Source organism: Gastrolobium bilobum, unplaced genomic scaffold (assembly GCF_033153095.1).
Source record: "Gastrolobium bilobum isolate Gb01-03AN ecotype WA unplaced genomic scaffold, APGP_CSIRO_Gbil_v1 utg6296, whole genome shotgun sequence".
Lineage (NCBI taxonomy): Eukaryota > Viridiplantae > Streptophyta > Magnoliopsida > Fabales > Fabaceae > Gastrolobium > Gastrolobium bilobum.
The window spans coordinates 56,329-76,384 of record NW_026897150.1 but is presented as its reverse complement, the minus strand read 5'-3'; the positions used below and the strand labels follow the sequence as shown (position 1 = coordinate 76,384).

Here is a 20,056-nt window from a genome sequence, read left to right as displayed (position 1 = left end):
AGGAACATGCCCGAGAGATTATATGCCCTCACTAGATCTTCAAATTATTACCTGGATCTCCCAGGATATCAAACGAAACTCTCCACCGATAGAAAGCAATGCCTGAAGCTTATTTGATTTATGTGCTTGAACCAGATCACTCTTCATTGAGTATCTTCCTATGAAGATATTAGTCACTGCAACATTTATTAGTAACCAGCGACTTGCTAAAGCTGGCGCACTGGTATTTGTAGGAGACCCCATTTTTTTAACTAAGCAGAGAGATTGATTATTTGATCTTTCAGAAACTGTCAAATTGGTTTCTCGTACCAAGTAAGATATATTACCATCAGAATTAAAACTACCAATAGTTTTGCTCTCATTTCCCAAAGATGAAGTATTCTGATCCAGACCCAAACATAAAGTAAATGCGAAACTAGAAAGAGATATTTCATGTAAACAATTAACAGAGCGCAATACAAGATTTTCAAGTACAACATGATCATTGCTGTTTCCAATTGAGTTCTGATATTCAAAAACAAAAGACATGACTTCTGATAAATCAGTGAGGAGATCCATTTTCCCTTCTTCACAAGATATTACAGTAGTTGCCTGCTGAAAAGAAATCCAAATTCCAAAGTCAGGAAACTTTTGCTCAGCCAATTTGTTGCTGGTTAAAAAGTCAAACTTTCTGGTATAACTTTCCAAATTACTACTCGTCCTAGAATTATGAAGAATGACATCCATCGACTTAAATCTGCAGGTCCCATTAATAAAAAAAGGGCAGATATTATTTGCCAGTAAAGCCCCTCGTATAGTGGCCTCACTGCTATCAGGTCCTGCAAACAATGCCTCTTGTTTCATAATTTCAGGACGTATGCAATCAACATCTTCAAAGCTACTGAACAGATAAGATACCACAGAAGATAAACTTGCAACTGCCTGTCAATAGGGAAAAAGATCCTTTAGTCATGACTTGGCAACATGCATATATAAATTAGTACAGAAATGTGTTTATTAAATATACTCTTGCACATCAAAGCAAAAGGAAAGCAAAATAACCACGTAGTTTAAAAAATTCCACCAGTACTACCTCAATGTTTGAATAAAGCGAATTTTTCTTTTGATGTATCCACTTGAATATAAAGTAATATGCTGTGTATTAATCAGATACAAAGAGTTACAATATATAGAGACCCTAATGGGCTTAAGTGAGAAGCCCAGAACTAATCCAAAGGAATAATATTTACAGATAGGAAGTAATCTAATCATATCTAATTGTATCTAATCATATCTATTCTAACACTCCCCCTCAAGCTGGTGCGTATATATTGTGAGCACCAAGCTTGCTACAAATGAATTCAACCCGAGGACCTCTAAGAGCTTTAGTGAAGACATCCGCTAGTTGATCATTAGAGTTGACAAAAGCTATCTTGATTTCTCCTGACTGAATCCTTTCTCAAATGAAGTGACAATCAATCTCTATATGTTTGGTTCTCTCATGAAATACAGGATTAGAGGATATATGTAGCGCAGCTTGATTATCACAAATGAGTGTCATGGGTTGTTTCTGTTCACAAAGACGAAGCTCCTGAATCAACTGCTTTAACCGGATTAACTCACATGTAGTAATTGCCATTGCACGATATTCAGCTTCTGCACTAGATCGAGCAACAACAGGTTGTTTCTTGCTCTTCCAAGAAATTAAGTTTCCACCAAAGAAAACACAATAGCCAAAAGTAGAGCGCCTGTCTGAGGGTGATCCTGCCCAATCAGCATCTGAATAACCACAAATTTCTGTATTTCCCTGATCTGAATACAACAAACTTTTTCCTGATGCTCCTTTGATGTATCGGAGGATCCTCACAGCAGCATCCCAGTGAGAATCACAAGGGGAATCAAGGAACTGACTAACCGTACTAACAGCGAAAGAAATGTCTGGCCTAGTCACCGTAAGATAATTGAGCTTCCCAATTAGCCTCCGATAACGACCAGGATCAGATAACAGCTCCCCCTGTCCGGGCAATAACTTGACATTGGGATCCATGGGTGTATCAATTGGTTTACACCCCAACATACCAGTCTCTTCTAGGATATCCAAGGCATACTTCCTTTGACAGATAAAAATGCCCTGTCTATATTGTGCTACCTCAATTCCCAAGAAGTAACGCAGCTTCCCGAGGTCCTTTGTTTGAAATTGACTGAATAAATACTGTTTTAACTGACGAATTCCAGCTTGATCACTCCCGGTGAGGATGATGTCATCAACATAGACTAACAAATAGATGCACTTACCAGGAGATGTGATCGTATAAAATACAGAATGGTCACCTTTACTGCGAATTAAGCCAAACGCCTAAACAGCAGAACTGAAGCGACTGAACCATGCCCGAGGAGACTGCTTGAGACCATATAAGAATTTTCGAAGACGACACACCTTCCCAGACTCCCCCTGAGCAACAAAACCAGGTGGTTGCTCCATATAAACTTCTTCTTGTAAATCACCATGAAGAAAGGCATTTTTTATGTCAAGTTGAAGGAGTGGCCAGTGACGAACAGCAGCAAGAGCAAGAAATAGGCGAACTGACGCCATCTTAGCGACCGGAGAGAATGTATCGCTATAATCAAGGCCAAAGATTTGAGTAAAACCCTTTGCAACTAGGCGTGCCTTGAGTCGATCAACATGGCCATCAGGTCCAACTTTCACAGTAAAAACCCAGCGACAACCAACGATAGACTTCTCTGGAGGAGCAGAAACAAGGTCCCAAGTGCCATTGGAATGAAGTGCAGTCATCTCATCAAACATCGCTTGGCGCCACCCTGGATGGGAAAGTGCTTCACCTGCGGTCTTAGGAATAGAAACAGAAGAAAGACTAGAAACAAAGGTGAAATGAGGTGGAGAAAGACGGTCATAGCTCAAAAAGGTATAAAGAGGATAAGGGTTACGAGTAGTACGTGTACCTTTTCTTTGAGCAATGGGAAGAGCCTCTGGTGAAGGAGCCGGAGTAGAAGAATCAACAGCAGTGGGCAATGCGTCAGCAAGAGTCGAGTCGATAGGAGGCACAGTTTTGCGACGCTGATAGGTGAGAAGTAGACGGTCCTCAGGTATAGAAGCTATAGGTTGCTCATCTGGAATAGAAGCACCTGCAGCTGGAAAAGACAAGTTAAGAAAAGGAACAGGAAGAACATGATCAACCTGTGACAATTGAGATGGGATAGAATTAAAGGGTTGTTGATCAAGAAAGGTGACATCAGCGGAAACTAAGTAACGCTTAAGATCGGGAGAGTAACAACGATAACCTTTTTGAAGACGAGAATAACCAAGAAAAATGCATTTAACGGCTTTGGATGTTAACTTGTCCATGCCAGGAGTGAGATCATGAACAAAACAGGTACAACCAAAGACATGTGGGGATAGAGGATAGAGAGGAACATCTGGAAGCAATAAGTTATAAAGAATGTCATTATTAAGCACAGATGAAGGCATACGGTTGATGAGAAAACAAGAAGCAAGGACTGCATCGGCCCAGAAGTGAAGAGGAACATGCATGTGAATAAGAAGAGTTCGTGCAGTCTCAATGAGATGTCTATTCTTATGTTCAGCTACTCCATTTTGTTGTGGAGTGTGAGGACAAATAGTTTGGTGTAGAGTACCCTGTGTGGCTAAGAAATTAGAAAAGTCAACAGAAACAAATTCCTTAGCATTATCACTACGTAAAATACGAATAGAAGCACCAAATTGAGTATGAATTTCAACAGAGAATCTTTGATAAATAGAAAATAACTCAGAACGGTTTTTCATTAAATAAATCCAAGTACAACGGGAAAAATCATCAATAAAGGTAACAAAATACCGAAAACCTAAAACAGACACACTACGACTAGGACCCTAAATATCTGAATGAATAATTGAAAAAGGAGCATCAGCTCGTTTATTGACTCGATGAGCAAAGGAGGAGCGTATGTGCTTTCCTTGCTGACATGACTGGCAATCTAAAGTCTGAAGACCGGATAAAAGAGGAACCATCTTATGTAATTTTCAAAAACTAGGATGCCCGAGGCGACTGTGGATGAGTTGTGGAGATTCTGTGAGAGAACAAGCAACGGAAGGACTCGGCACAACCAGGTAGAACAGACCCCGTGACTCACGGCCCACTCCAATCGTCTTCCCCGTACCCGGGTCTTGCACAGAAACAGAAAGGTTTGAAAAGGTGACAATACAGTTAAGAGAGTTGATCAATTTACTAACAGAAATTAAATTATAAGGGATGTTAGGAATGTAATAGATAGATTTGTCCAATCCCATGAACAGAGGCCTTAGTGCCATCACCAAGAGTAAAAGAGGGTAAATTATCAGAATATGTAAGGGAAGAAAAGAGTTCCTTATTACCACAGAGGTGATGAGTAGCACCTGAGTCAAATATCCAAGGACCAAGTGATGCAGAATGAGAAACACAAGGAACGGGATTACCAGTTTCTGAAGCAGAGGCCTGAGACTGAGGAGAGGCCTTCCTGAGAAGGGTCTGGAGTGCTGCATAGTCTTCAGAGGATAGAGAGACTGTACCATTTGAAGCAGTATCCGATTGAGCTATATTAGCAGCATGAGAAGGTCGCAAGTGAGGATACTTTATGTAGCAACGTTCCTCATAATGACCAAGTTGCTGACAATAATGACAACGAGGTCGCTGACCACGTCCTCCTGGGCCACGTCCTCCCTGGCCCCTACCACGACCACGTCCACCTCCAATGTTCCCGCGAAAGTCAGTACGGGAAACTAGAGCAGTGGAATCACCAACAGCAGATTTCTTATTAAGATTCAGAAGACGTTGATACGTCATTGATAGATCAGGATCCCCACTAGTCAAGATAGTATCCCGGACATTATCATATTCTTCGGGGAGACCAGACAGTGTGGCAACTATAAAGAGACGTTCCACCTGTTTCCGATATGCAGAAGCATCAGTAGGGTAAGGCAACATATCCAAATATGCCTGCATCAAAGATCGACCTTTGCCAACATATGTCTCCATCTGAATGTCGGATGATTTGCTCAGTTCCATAAACTGAGAATGATGAAATAGAGCTGCTGAACATCATTAGTGTGGAGATTTTTTGCTTCCTCCCACACTTCAGTGCAAGTCTGAAAAGAATAGAAGATGTCCAAGACGACTGGATCAATAGACTGCCAAAGGATACTCAGAAGCTGGTTGTCAATCTTTTCCCAATCAGATTTTTCCTCCTTAGGAACATCAGTAGACTTAGTCGTGAGATGGTTCCCATGTCCCTGTCCAAAGAACCAAACTCGAACAGAGGTGGCCCAGTTCTTGTAATTAACATAACCCTTCAACTTTGAAGAGGTAATGGACCCAACATTGGTGGAGATGATATTGGGAGAACTTTTGACAGGAGGAGGTGGAGAACTGACCTCCGAATGAACAGGAGAAGTTGTTGTCATTATATTAAATCACAAAGATATAAACCGAGTAAATAGGAACGAACCTGATCACTGATCAAGAAGAGGCGCGCACAAAAAGTCAGACCCACAGAGAACCAACCACAAATCAGGAAAGAGGAGGAGGAGGCGAGCTTCTCTGTCCAAGACCGACCGGAAAAAGCTGCCAGAACAATGCACACGCACGGGCAGAAGGTAGCGCGTGAGGCCCACGCGCAGAGGAGTTGGACGGCGCGTGACGACTGCGATGGTGGCCAGACTTCCACAGACTTGGTCGCCAGGAGGAGACGATCTTGATCGCGTGCGGTCCAGGCTGAAAACTCGCCGGAAAACTTCTCCAGCGGCCTGAACAGTGACGGACGGTGGTTTTGGTGGCCGTCGGAGGTGCTAACGCGTTCGGGAATTACTCAGAAGGGGTTTACAGCCCTTGATGGCTTGCCGGAAGGACGCACGGCAAAGAAAAGAGGACTCCTAAGCAATGGGCTTAGGTTTTAAAGCGAAAACAAGTTTTTAAGCGGAAACGAGGATCCCGAGAACAAAAGAGCTCTGGTACCACCTTGAATATAAAATAATATGTTGTGTATTAATCTGATACAAAGAGTTACAATATATAGAGACCCTAATGGGCTTAAATGAGAAGCCCAGAACTAATCCAAAGGAATAATATTTACAGATAGGAAGTAATCTAATCATATCTAATCATATCTAATCGTATCTAATCATATCTATTCTAACATATCCCTTTAAAATTCCAAAACACCTTCTAAAGCTATGATGCACAGATAGAAGTACCATTGTACCAGCATTGGTTGCGACATCGGTATGACAAAGGAATATGAAATTTACTTAAAAATAAGAACATGGCAACATACTACATAACATGCATAGCAAAAATTCTATATATCATCTCATAAAACATAGAAGCCATCAGAAAATCATCATAAATAAATAAAAATAGTTAGGGCCTCCAAATTTAAGGGGTTAAATCAAGAAAAAAGAGTTTTTAATTCAGCATTGGGCATTATAAACATTATAGAAAACTAACATGTATCAAATTCTTATGATATCCCACTTGTAGCGGCACAAAAATATTCATAAATAAAAACTGAAAATTATAGAAGGCTAGAAGTACATGATGGTGTTTGCGGAGTATTCAATACAGACAAGTATCCAACATCAGTACGAAAGACATTTTATAGTATCTGCGGTTCCTTGCTTTATAGTCCAGTCTGTTAATGTTGACATTTGTACATGTACTTAATAGGATTAATACATGTCATGGACCAACACCCGTAAAAGCTTAAGTTGTTTAGTGAAGGCTCATGAATGATTTTATATCTAACAATACTATTAATACATTGCAGTATAATATGCAATATCAAGAAACAAATATCCAAAAACCTCAAGCTATTAAGTGAAGCCCAAGAATGTTTTTATATCTCTAACACACTGTTATTAGCAATACCCCAATTAGGAAGGTGAATGTGAAAAGAAAAGGTTGGGCCCAATGATGTAGCTGGATCTGGCCATGTTTGTAATAGTAGTTAGAGTAATATTATATTAATAGATAATGTTACATATATTAGATAAAGTTCCCTATTATTAATCAATATTGTTAGATATAGTAGATAGAGTTATTTGATATTTGTTGAATTTATTGGGATTTAGTCATAGATGAAGAAGAAGGGAAAAGACTCAATAATATTTTATACTGATGTGATTACAATAGACGAAGCACTATCCCAATTTATACTAAATAAGGAAACCCTAAAGTAAGGAAACAAATCATGAAATATAAGGAAATAAAGAAAATAATCCTAATAGATCATACATTAAACTATATTAAGATATAGCGTTAATGTTATACGATATCTTCTAGATACTCTTAAGACTCACTCCCCCACCACGAGCGCAGTGACAGAGCGTGACGTCATTGCTCCGCCTTGGACCACCATGGTTGTGGTCACTTAGCCGTCCTAAGTCTAGATCTGTCCTCACCTCCTTGATCACACATTGTTCGGATTGTGAGTCTTTGATTTCGCCACAAAAATCAATTCTTTTTGGTTCACCCAAGTCTCTTTTGCTTAAACTGACGAGTCTTTGATTCATCGTTGTTTGGGACATCCAGAGACTCCGTGGTAATTACACTCTCTTTTTGTGCTTCATTTTCCTTTTTCATCCATGGGACAATGGTGTGCCCATTGTAAAGGGTCTGGACACACAAAAGACATGCGTTTTCGCCTTCATGGGAAGTAACAGGTTCCTGAGAAGCTTGGTAAAGCACCCCATATGAGCCTATTCGGCTAGGAGAGTTGGAGCAACTTAAGGTCATTGCTTATGTTCTTAGTAAGCCTCATGAAACTTTTGTTTGGCTATGTTTGGTAAGGACACACTCTACATCTCTTCTTACTTCTTGCACTTATTTGAAAAATTCATGGATTATGGATTCAGATGGAACTAATCATATAACTTGTCTAGCTGAGTCGTTTCTTTCTTATCACCCTACTGTTGGTAGTATATAGTCGTAGCTGATGGATCCCCCAAATCAGTTGTGAGTTCTAGCAACATTCAAATTCAACCCTCATTGCTTCTGAAAAATAATCTTCATGTTCCACAACTCTCCACCAATCTTATCTTCACTAATAAGCTTAGAACTGACTTCAATTGTTTTATCACATTTTTTCCTACTCATTGTGTTATTCAGGATCTCACTAATGCTTGTTAATAGTTATACAAGTATGGCATGCAAGCATGTACACGACAACAATAAGAGTATAATATCGTTCCATTTTCTTCGAGACTAAGTCCCATTTTCCATTATGTAAGCTCCTTAGTCAGACTTTATTGAATCTACCTCAGCTACTACTCTACATAATAATGAGCAAGAAGACTTAGATGATGAGGCTAAGACTAGTAGTTTATCTCTTACTTCATCCGACATGCCCCCCTAACAATCTATAGAAGGCTAGGACTCCTGAATTATTGTATTAAAGGAAGAAATAACCCAAACTTCCCCACCAGCAACTGCAATCGTTGTAACCACTAGTAAGTACTGAATGCACTATTATTTCTGTTCTTGAATCTAATATTATAAGTTCGATGACTTACCCATTGCTTTAAGGAAAGGAAAGAGGTCTTGTACCCAATACCTTATATCTCATTTTGTCTTTTCTAAGAACCTTTTTGTGCAAAAAAAAAAAAAAAAATTCAGCACTCGATTCCATTTCAATCCTGACATCAATCTATGAAGCATTTCAATATTCTCCTTGTTTATGTTAATGACATTATCACAGGGAATGATAAAGTTGAAAAACATGATCTGCAAGAAAAATTGACATGAAGAGGAGAGTCCTTCAGTTAACAAAGGACAATACCAACTATAGGTGGAAAAATTAATATAACTAGCTCATGCTCATACTACACCTGATCTAGTGTATATAGTTAGTATTGTTAGCCAATTCATGCATGATCTGCGGGAAATCACATGCACACAATAGGCAGGATTCTCTAGTACCTTAATGCCACTCTTGGCAAAGGATTGTTATTCCAGAGAGGGGGAAATCTATAGCTAGAAGTTTATACTAACGCTGATAGTGATAAGTCTGTGACTGATTGACGATCTACTTCGAGCTATTGTATGTTTTTTTGTGGAAACCTAATAACATGGAGGAGTAAAAAACAAAATGTAGTTGCTAGGTCGAGTGTAGAGGCAGGATTTCGAGCCATGGTCCAAGGTATTTGTGAATTGTTATGACTCAAAATCATTATGGATGATCTCAAAGTTAAATGTGAAGAACCAATGAAAATCCTATGTGACAATAAGTCAGCTATTTCTATAGCTCACAATCTGATATGGCTCAACTTCATAAAGCCCTATCAATAGGGAAGAGGTACTCATGAGTCCTGGTGTGCGTTTGTCATCAGTGATGAAATTGGCCCATCGAATTGATCTGAGGAACGCGGCGTGGGCTGAGGAAGGAGTGGGCTTCTTTGGTCCTAAACACAGCGTTGGGCCTCAAAAATTAAATATGGGCCCAAGGAGTAACACCCATTGGAACTCATCTAACGGTGGGTTAGGGCAAACCACTCAGAAATCAGTCTCTGATCTCCCAAACTTTTCCCAAACACGCACGATGCAAGAGCAACCAACGCAGGGAAGCGTCGTCGGAAGCCGCTCGACGGAGGCATCCAGGAGTAAATTCCGTCGTCTTTCAGATGAGCATAAGATGGGAGTAGCAGAGATGCGGATGTGTGGTTACACAAGGATGGATAAGATAAGAAATGAAGATATTCGACGAAAGGTCGGAGTAGTACCGGTAACCGAGAAGATGAGAGAACATAGATTGAGGTGGTTTGAGCACGTGATGAGAAGGCCCCTAGATGCTCCTGTAAGAACAGAAGTTTGTTACCAAGAGCTCAACCCAAAAAGAGGCCAAGGCCGAGGTCGGCCGAAACTTACTTGGGGGAAGGTAGTAAAACAAGATTTAATGGAGTGGGATATAGATTGGCGGACGGTATGTCTTAGAACAGAATGGAGAAAAGCTATAAGTATGGTGGAGGGTTAGACCCGTTGTTATTCCTATGTTCCAGATGGTCCCTTTTAAGTCCTTTTCCCCTTCATTTCCCCCACTTCTTCTTGTCCCTTTCTTTTTTACTTTTATTTATTAATATATACATATATATTTTATTTTTTTTATTTTTATTTTTATCTTTTTCAACCGTTTCGTATCTTTCATATGGGTTCATCTACCACTGACCCCAATTAATTTAGGATAAAGGTGATGTTGATGTTGATGTTTCAAATGCTGAGACTCAAGAGCGAAGACGCAAGGGGTTATGCTTCAAGTGTGACGAAAAGTGGGGGCCAGAACACAAGTGTCCCGCGCAACATCTTCATCTTCTCATCACTAACGAAGACGATGCTGAGGATTCGAGGTCAGGGGAGGAGGCTGAGGGTGCTGTGGCAGAAGCGCTGCGGATCGAAGAAGATGCCGCTCTCCAACTTTCATTGCAAAGCATGATGGGTATTACGTTGAGTCAGTCCATGAAGGTATGGGGAACGATTGGTGACAAAAGGGTGGAGGTTCTTATTGATTGTGGAGCGTCTAGTAATTTCATCAAGTTGGGGTTGATCGACAGTTTGGGGTTGAAAGTAGAGGAGACACCCCAGTACACTGTGGTGATTGGGAAAGGTAACAAAGTGACGTGCTAGGGGGTGTGTAGAGGCGCGATTGTAGGGATACAGGACAGTGTCATCACTCAAGACTTGTATCTGTTTGATCTAGGGGGGCTGATGTAGTGTTGGGGTTTGATTGGCTCGAAGGATTGGGAGAAATTAAAGCAAATTTTAGAGAAATGACCATCAAATATTTAGCTGGTGGGAAGGAGACAACCATTAGGGGAGATCCCTCTCTCTCCAAAACTTTTGCCTCACTAAAATCTATGGCAAAGGCGTTGGAGCAACAAGGACAGGGCTACTACGTGAAGTAGGAGGATTCCAATCTCTCTCAAAAATTTCAGACAGAATGGAGGGAGTTAGATAAACTGCTCCTGGAGTTTGGTGATATCTTAGCAGAGGCTAAGGGATTCCCACCAAAGAGGAGTCAAGATCACGCCATTGTGTTGAAACTAGGTGCTCAGTTGCCTAACAACAGGCCATACAGGTATCCTTTTTTCCTGAAATCTGAGACTGAAAAATTGGTAGCTGAGTTGCTAGGTGATGGCATGATTAGGCCAAGCATAAGCCCGTATTCGAGTCCTGTTATTTTGATAAAAAAAAAAGATGGGAGCTGGAGAGTTTGTGTGGACCAATGTTGTTAAAACGTAATTTCTACATAGAAACGGTAGGGGTGAGCAAAAACGTAAAATCGTGAAACGTAAACGAAACGTAAGAGTTTACTACGCACCAAACAAAAAATATATATCCAACATATATATAACCAAAACATATAAATACATAAATCATCACACATTTAAGTCCAAATATTAAAGAAAATAAAAATTAAATTCAATATTATTTATTTTTGGGAGACTTAAAAACAATATTAAATTGCAATTTTACATTTCATGTCACGTGTGCGCTGTAGTGTGTGGCCGTGTGGGGGTGCAATTAATTAACACGCCTAACGTTTCATTCATTCCCTCGCCCCTTCTTTCTCTCTCTCTTACCTCATCACTTCTTTCTCTCTCTCTTACCTCATCACTTCTTTTTCCCCTTCTTTTCTTTATCTATTCTATTCTATTTCTTTTCCCTCTAATATTCCTTCTTTCTCTCTCTAGAATTCTTCTTCAGTCTCCACTCTCCACTGTCATCTTTTTTCTCTCTCACTTTCCTCCTCCTTTTTCCTTCCATTTTCAGCTTCCCCTAAAACCGTCCAAATCAGAATGCTTACTCGCTGTTGTTGTCTTCTACTCTTCTTGGTTTGTCCGAATCTGATTAAAGACCGCCGCTTGCGAAGGAGACTAGGAGAGAGCAGATAGAACAGAAGACCCAGACGAAGAGAGTCATACAATCGGGTATTTTATTAAGAGATATTTTATTAATAATATATTTTAAAACAAAAAAATCATTATTTTATTTTACTGGACAAAACAGAAACAGACGGAACGCTTTATCTGGCCCAAATTTCGTTTTTTTTTTAACACTGAGTCAACTTGGTAAACTCGCCGAGTCAACCGAGTTTACCCGCCGTTTCAACTCATTTTCCGTTTCAGCATCCGCTTCAACACGTTTTTTAGTCAAAAAACGTAGAATCGTATGTTTCAACCGTTTCGACACTACGTTTTAACAACACTGGTGTGGACTATAGGGCCTTAAATAAGGTCACCGTTCCGAATAAATTTCCCCTTCCCGTGGTTGATGAATTACTGGATGAAGTAGGGGGGTTAACGGTATTCAGCAAGCTGGACCTCAAATCTGGTTTTAACCAAATCCGAATGGTGGAGGAGGATATACCCAGAACGGCTTTTAGGACTCATGAGGGGCACTACGAATATTTAGTAATGCCATTTGGTCTTACTAACGCCCCATCTACATTCCAAGCACTCATGAATGATGTGCTGAAGCCGTACTTGAGGAAGTTCTCTCTGGATTTTTTTGATGACATATTAGTTTATAGCAAGGTGGCTGATGAGCATGTGGACCCCCTGAAGAAGGTATTTAATGTACTGCGTACTCACAAATTTTTTGCAAACAAAAAAAAATGCGTATTTGGACAAAGACAGGTGGAGTATCTAGGGCACATAATCACTGAAGGAGTACAGGCAGATCCTTTAAAGATCAAGGCAATGGAGGAGTGCCAGTTCCAAAGAATGTGAAAGGCTTAAGGGGGTTCCTTGGGTTAACAGGATATTACATAAAATTTGTCAAGGATTATGGCAAAATTGCTCGTCCACTCACGGATTTGTTGAAAAATGATTCCTTCAAATGGAGTGAAACTGCACAAGCTTCCTTTGTACAGTTGAAGCAATTGATGACTGTTGTTCCTGTACTAGCTCTACCTGATTTCTCCAAGACATTTGTTGTGGTTACTGATGCATCTGGTAAGGGTATTGGGGCAGTATTAATGCAAGAGGGCAGGCCAATGGCATACATCATCAGAGGGTTTTCACAGCATGCAATGGGGAAGTCCATCTATGAAAAAGAACTCATGGTTGTCGTGTTTGCTGTCCAGAAGTGGAGACCGTACCTGTTAGGAAGACATTTTGTGGTTAAAACTGACCAAAAGAGTCTTAAGTATTTACTGGAGCAGAGGGTATTAGGAGAGGGATAGCAAAAATGGGTCTCTAAGCTAATGGGGTATGATTTTGAGATTCAATATTAACCAGGCAAAGTGAATGTCGTTGTTGATGCATTATCACGGGTGAGGAATTTTGCCTGCTATCTAAGGTTCAATTGCCACAATTAGGAGACATTGATCAAGAAGTACAAGCAGATCCGAGGCTTATGGGAATAATCCAAGATCTTTTGGGAGATCCAGCATCTCACACTGGGTTCCACCTACAAGGAGGGCGTCTGTTTTACAGAAACAGGTTGGTTTTAGCCAAATCTTCTCGATTCATTCCCTCTATTCTTTCAGAATTTCATGATTCTTGTATTGGAGGACACTCTGGCTTCTCTAGGACATACAGGCGAAAGGTGGGAGTGGTCTTTTGGGAGGGAATGCGGAAGACAATCCAACGTTATGTGATGGATTGTGCTATTTGTCAACAAAACAAAATCCAGAACCTATCTCCGGTTGGATTACTACAGCCGCTACCTATACCATCTCAGGTTTGGACTGATGTGTCCATTGATTTCATTGGTGGTTTACCAAAGGCTCATGGAGTGGATACTATCCTTGTTGTGGTGGACCGTCTCACCAAATATGCCCATTTCGTACCATTGGCCCACCCCTACACTGCTAAGGAGGTTGCTGGTCTGTTTGTTAAGGAAGAAGTGAGGCTGCATGGGTTCCCTCTTACAATAGTGCCTGATAGAGACCGGTTATTCCAGAGCCACTTTTGGTCTGAGCTGTTTAAATGCGCAGGTACTAAGCTTAATTTTACAACTGCTTACCATCCTCAATCTAACGGCCAAACCAAGGTAGTAAATAGGAGCCTCGAAACATATTTACACTGTTTTTGTAGTCCTAGACCCCGTACTTGGCCTAATTGGCTGCATTAGGCTGAGTATTGGTATAACACCACATACAAAAACTCCACAGGGATGTCCCCATTTAGAGCACTGTATGGAGTGGATCCTCCTAGCCTCCTGCGAGTTGGGAATAGCTTCCCCACAGTGGATGCAGTTGCCTAGTTACTAGCTGATAGGGAAGCCATCCTAGATGAATTAAAGGAAAATTTGCGAAGGGCTCAGGCTACTATGAAGACTCAGGCTGATAAACGAAGGAGAGAGGTTCAATTTGAGGTGGGTAACCTGGTTTACTTACGTTTACAGCCTTACCGATTGAAATCCTTGGCTGCTAAGGTAAATGAAAAGCTAAGCCTCCGTTATTACGGGCCTTATGAAGTTCTAGCTAAAGTGGGTGAAACGGCATATAGGTTGGCTCTTCCTCCCTCTAGCAAAGTCCATCCGGTTTTTCATGTGTCCTTACTCAAGAAGGTTGAACGTCCTGTTATCAATGCTCAACCATTACCTTCTGGTCTCTCTGAGGAATGAGAATTAATTGTGGCACCAGAAAAGGTTTTGCAATGGCGCAGGGGTCATCAGGGACAATTACAAGTGCTCATTCAGTGGCATGATCTTCCTTCTTTTTGAGAATTCGTGGGAAGACTATAATGATATGCAAGTTCAATTTCCGGACTTTCACCTTGAGGACAAGGTGCTTTCGTTGGGGGGAGTATTGATAGGGCTCAACTTCATAAAGCCCAATATGGCAAAGTATATGTCAGGGACCGTAATAGGGGTAAATGGCCCAAGAATAATATTACTGATATGTGCTGTCACATTCCATTGAGCATGCTGAGTCAGCGGATTTGTTACAAAAGTTTGTTACTCATGCAGCGCCTGAGGGTGTTATAGGGGAGTCGTGAACGAGAGTAACGACACCTTGGAGGTCATAGGGATTGCTGATGCAAGTGGGAGATCTCAGGGCATCTCGAAGGACCCTGAAGCTTTATTGTTTTCTGTTAATTTTCCTTTATTTCTCTTCTGCAAATTCTGAGCTATAGCATGTAGCCCGAATTAATCTTGTTGAACCTTGTTGAATTCACTGGAATGAAACTTCTATAGAGCATTATTCTGGGAAATCTGTTGTTATTTGTTTAGTTCCTATCACAATCCAATCCAACATGATCAGACAAAGCATATTCGGATTGACCATCACTTCATCAAAGAAAAAAATAGACAACGGACTAATTACTACTCCATTCATTCTTTCTAGTCACTGATAGATCTAAAGAACTAACTAACAAGCTGGGAATGATAAAAATCAATCCTCAACTTGAGAGGGAGTGTTGTAAATAATTTAAATTATTGTATTTTATTTTATTAGTTTTTGGGTTTATTCCCTTTCCCTCGTTATTGTATTCGCTTTGATACCATGTTGAAGGGCGGCAACAGTACAAAAAGGGGAGAAGGACAGGTTTCGCAGGTGAAAATCGAAGACAAATTAAGGAAAGGCCTTTATTTCAGCTTTAATGAAGAATTCCCAAATATGCCCTCATTGCAAAACAAGATCAATCCAGCTAACGACGGTGGAAGACGAAGCTTCAAGAAACACAGAGAACGCTAAAGATGCTATGGTACCAAAGGAGAAGGAAGACCAGCAAAAGCAACGATTGAAGTCATGAAGAAGATTTTATTGGCACAATCAGCTTAGCGGATAGTGCAAAGTCCTTGCTGGTAAACATAAATTTATCTCTCCTTTAAATTTGTTTCATTGGGTTCAACATTACAAGAGAATTGGAAAGTCTTATGAATATTCGGCCGAAGATAGTTATTACCTTTTGGTTTTTGGCAAAAAGACAACGTGATGAAGATGAGAAGTCTGTTATTCAAGAAATTCTGAATAATATTTTTGGGTTAAAATAAAAATAAAAAAATTATACGATCAAATTTTAGTTGTAGAATTCCGTTCACCATCTCCCCTCTTAGATTTTGAGGTTAATGGACCTATTGCCACATCATTATCCTATGATAGTTTCAGAATAGAAGAATCTCATGATATGCATGTTGTTTTACCTCTAATGTATGGATATGCTACTAAGTTTGCCCAGCAACAATTGATTTACTAGGTAATGTTGTCATTATTGCTGCTGGAAGTGAAGCATGTGCACCATTTCCATTTAAAAATAGGAATCGGTTGCTTTATTGTATTTTAACTTTAATGGACCAATATGCCAATGATGGCTTTGTGGATTACAATGAACTTTCGCGTAATTTCATTGCCATAAGTGCCTGCACTGCCTTGGATGTTAGTGTATCTATTGGAGTTGCTGTTTGCAGCAATAAGGTGGCTAATTCTGAGCTAGAAGGTGTGGACGTTTAAAACAGTAGTCCAGGTGAACCATGGGTATATGGAATTACAGAAGGAGAGTAATCGAACAAGAAAATTGGAATTAGATTTCAGGGCCTATCAAATTGCTCTGAATCTGTGTTACTTTTCTGTATTTTTCTTTGCTTTCATTATCATTTCAATTGCTCTGTTTTACTTTTCGTAAGCTTCCTTAGCTGATTTCATTTTGGATCAGTTTTTGTCAATACAACCTTCCATATTCAGTTTCTATTTTCTTTTATCAATTTGGGAATCCTATCAAAGACCCAATAATATTGTATATTGATATCTTACGAAGTGATTGATGTAATTCCAAAAGATAAAGCACCAATCTCTATTTATACTAAATAGGGGAATCCTAGAACAAGGAAACAAATCATGAAATATAAGGAAATAGATAAACTAATCCTTAGAGATCTCTAAGATACACTAAAGTATAATAAGATATAATTTTGATATTATACGATATCTTCTAGATATTTCTGATACTCAAAACAATATTAATTGATGTTGTTAGATATATTAGGAAGTTACATGATATTAAATGATAATTAGATATAGTAGATAGAGTTACTTGATATTAATTGATATTGTTAGATATATGAGATAGAATTACTTGACAATAAGGGATATTGTTAGATACGGGAGTAAAGATTTCCTAATATTGGAGGATATTTCTCTGAATGGTCTGTAGTTAGGATATAAGGAAAAACAGGGCAGAGAAAGATTATTGAGTGCTAAAAGTTGAATGTCCGGGAGAAACCAGGCTCTCAAATTCCTGGGGGACAGCCAGTTGTCATTCTTTATCTTCATAAACTTGGGTTTTCCATAAATCCAGGGATAAGGGAGATCCTATAAATAAAAATCTCTTTTGTTTTCCTTGGGTGTTCCCTAAATTCTGGTCCAGTTCTATCACACACCCCTCATATAATATCTTTTTGGGCTTGAAGCATAAACAATGAAATGTTCATTTTACCTTGTGATAAAATACAACTTAATATGAAGAGTGGAGACGGCACAGATTGTACTCCAGACAAATTGGTCATAAAAGCTTTGATACCATGCCAAAAGCTATATCTCCTAAATGCTTAAGCTATTAGATGGAGACCCAAGTATGATTTGACATCTTAATAGACTGCACATAGCTCTTTCTGTCCTAAACCTAAGTCAAATACTGTGTGTTTTATGTGTAGAATCTGTAGATCAAGTTCATAAACAACATAACATTTATTTTTACATTTACACACGAAAATGCTAAGCCTAAACAATAAATCCCAACCCCTATTCTGTCCTAAGACAAATATTAGAATTATCTAAAAGAAATTGAAAAAAAAAATATATTAAGAAACCCAAACTGCCTGCATTTTTTATTTGTTTTTTTGCGCATGGATTAATAGGGATTACTTATTGTTAGATACATAAAAAACAGTACTGTACTCTTTGGTGATACCTAATATTTTTCTGACAGAAATGATTCATGTATACTAAATGAGAAAACAATAAATATAATTTGATTCAACCGGGGAGGAAAAAAAATCACCTTAAAGATCATATACATCTCATCCAAAAAGGACAAAACAGTGAATCCTCCTGACGTTATGTCGAGAGCAGCTGAAAAGGCAGACATTGTTGTGCTCAATGAATAAACATAATCCCTGCAATATGAAATTAATCATAAAAAATCACAATCACGGCAAGGCAGAAGCTAATGAAAGAACACATTTTTCAATTATGGATAGGAAGGAGAGGCCCAAAACTTCTTACCTCCACTATTGTATGATTCTATGTCCAAAATCTATCACAAACACAAAGAAATGGGGGGGGGGGGGGGAAGTAACACTTGAATTTAATAATATTGAATTGTAAAAAAATCTGTACAAGAGCTCTCTATATAAAGAGTACTAAAAGACCTAATGGGCTAAGCCCAAAATATTCTTCTAGAGTATTCTAGCTATTACAAATAAATAAATAAATACTAATTCTAATATTTACAACACTCCCCATCAAGCTGAGGAATAGATATTTATCATTCTCAGCTTGCTAGTAAGCTCTTGAAACCTATCATTAGGAAGACCCTTAGTCAAGACATCAGCCAATTGATGACCAGAAGGGATATATGGAGTAGTAATCAGGCCACTATCGAGTTTCTCTTTGATGAAGTGGCGATCAATTTCGATATGTTTGGTTCGATCGTGTTGGACTGGATTGTGGGCTATGCAGATGGCTGACTTGTTATCACAGAGTAACTTCATAGATCCTTCATATCTCACCTTGAGATCATCCAGAATGATTTTCAACCATAACAACTCACAGATCCCTTGAGCCATGGCCCGAAATTCTGCTTCTGCACTTGATCTAGCAACCACATTCTGTTTTTTACTTCTCCATGTTATTAAATTTCCACAGAGAAACATACAATAGCCCGAAGTATATCGTCTGTCAATCACAGATCCAGCATAATCGGCATCTGTATAGACCTCTAAGGAGAGGTTTCCTCCTCTCTGGAACAATAGTCCTCTGCCTGGTGTGCCTTTTAGGTATTGGAGAATCTTGTCCACAGCTTGCAAGTGTTTCTCCCTTGGATCATGCATGAATTGACTAACAACACTAACTGCATAAGCTAGATCAGGTCTAGTATGAGCTAGATATATCAATCTTCCCATTATTCGTTGATATTGTCCTTTGTCCACTGGAGGGCTCTCATTTTCACTTCGTAGTCTGTGATTCTGCTCAATTGGAGTACTGGAAGGTTTGCACCCGAGTTTTCCTGTTTCTTTAAGAAAGTCAAGAATATACTTTCTTTGACAAATAAAAATGCCTTGTTTAGAATGAGCAACTTCTATCCCAAGAAAATATCTCAGATTGCCAAGATCTTTAATTTCAAATTCAGCAGTCAGTCTTTTCCTTAAAGCACATTTCTCATCTATATCATCTCCTGTTATGATCATATCATCAACATAAACTAGAAGGATAATGGTCTTACCTTCTTGAGAATGTTTAAAGAAAAGGGTATGATCTCCTTGACTTTGCTTGTATCCCACTGAAAGCATAACTTTAGTAAATTTTCCAAACCAAGCACGCGGGGATTGTTTCAAGCCATACAACGCCTTCTTCAATCTGCAAACTTTATTATCTCCATTTGTAGAGTTAAATCCTGGTGGAATCTCCATGTAAACTTCTTCTAATTCGCCGTTGAGAAAGGCATTTTTCACATCAAATCGTTTCAAATCCCAATTAAAATGAGCAGCAAGAGATAATAGAATTCTTACAGTATTCATTTTGGCCACTGGAGCAAATGTTTCTTCGTAGTCAATACCATAAGTCTGTGTGAACCCCTTGGCTACTAGTCGAGCTTTATATCTCTCAAGAATCCCATCAGAATTATATTTTGGAGTATACACCCATCTGCACCCTACTGCCCTTTTCCATTTGGCCTGTCAACAACTTCCCATGTATTATTCTTCTCCAATGCATTCATCTCATCCTGCATGGCTTGAACCCAATTATCATCCTTTAATGCTTCATGTACTGATTTCGGGATTGAAATGGAGTCAAGTGCTGTAATAAAACTTCTATGCTGCATAGAGAGATTCTTAGAAGAAACAAAAGGAGAAATAGGATGTTGGGT

General features: G+C 39.3%; 1 protein-coding gene across 1 annotated transcript in view; it reads right to left on the bottom strand.

Moving 5' to 3' along the window:
• Window positions 1-20,056, bottom strand: part of LOC133304532 (uncharacterized) — an 83,829-nt gene that overhangs the window by 54,036 nt on the left and 9,737 nt on the right. Inside the window, 2 exon segments of the mRNA XM_061504582.1 lie at window positions 52-921; window positions 17,969-18,083. Coding sequence (XP_061360566.1) covers window positions 52-921; window positions 17,969-18,083 — 985 coding nt within the window.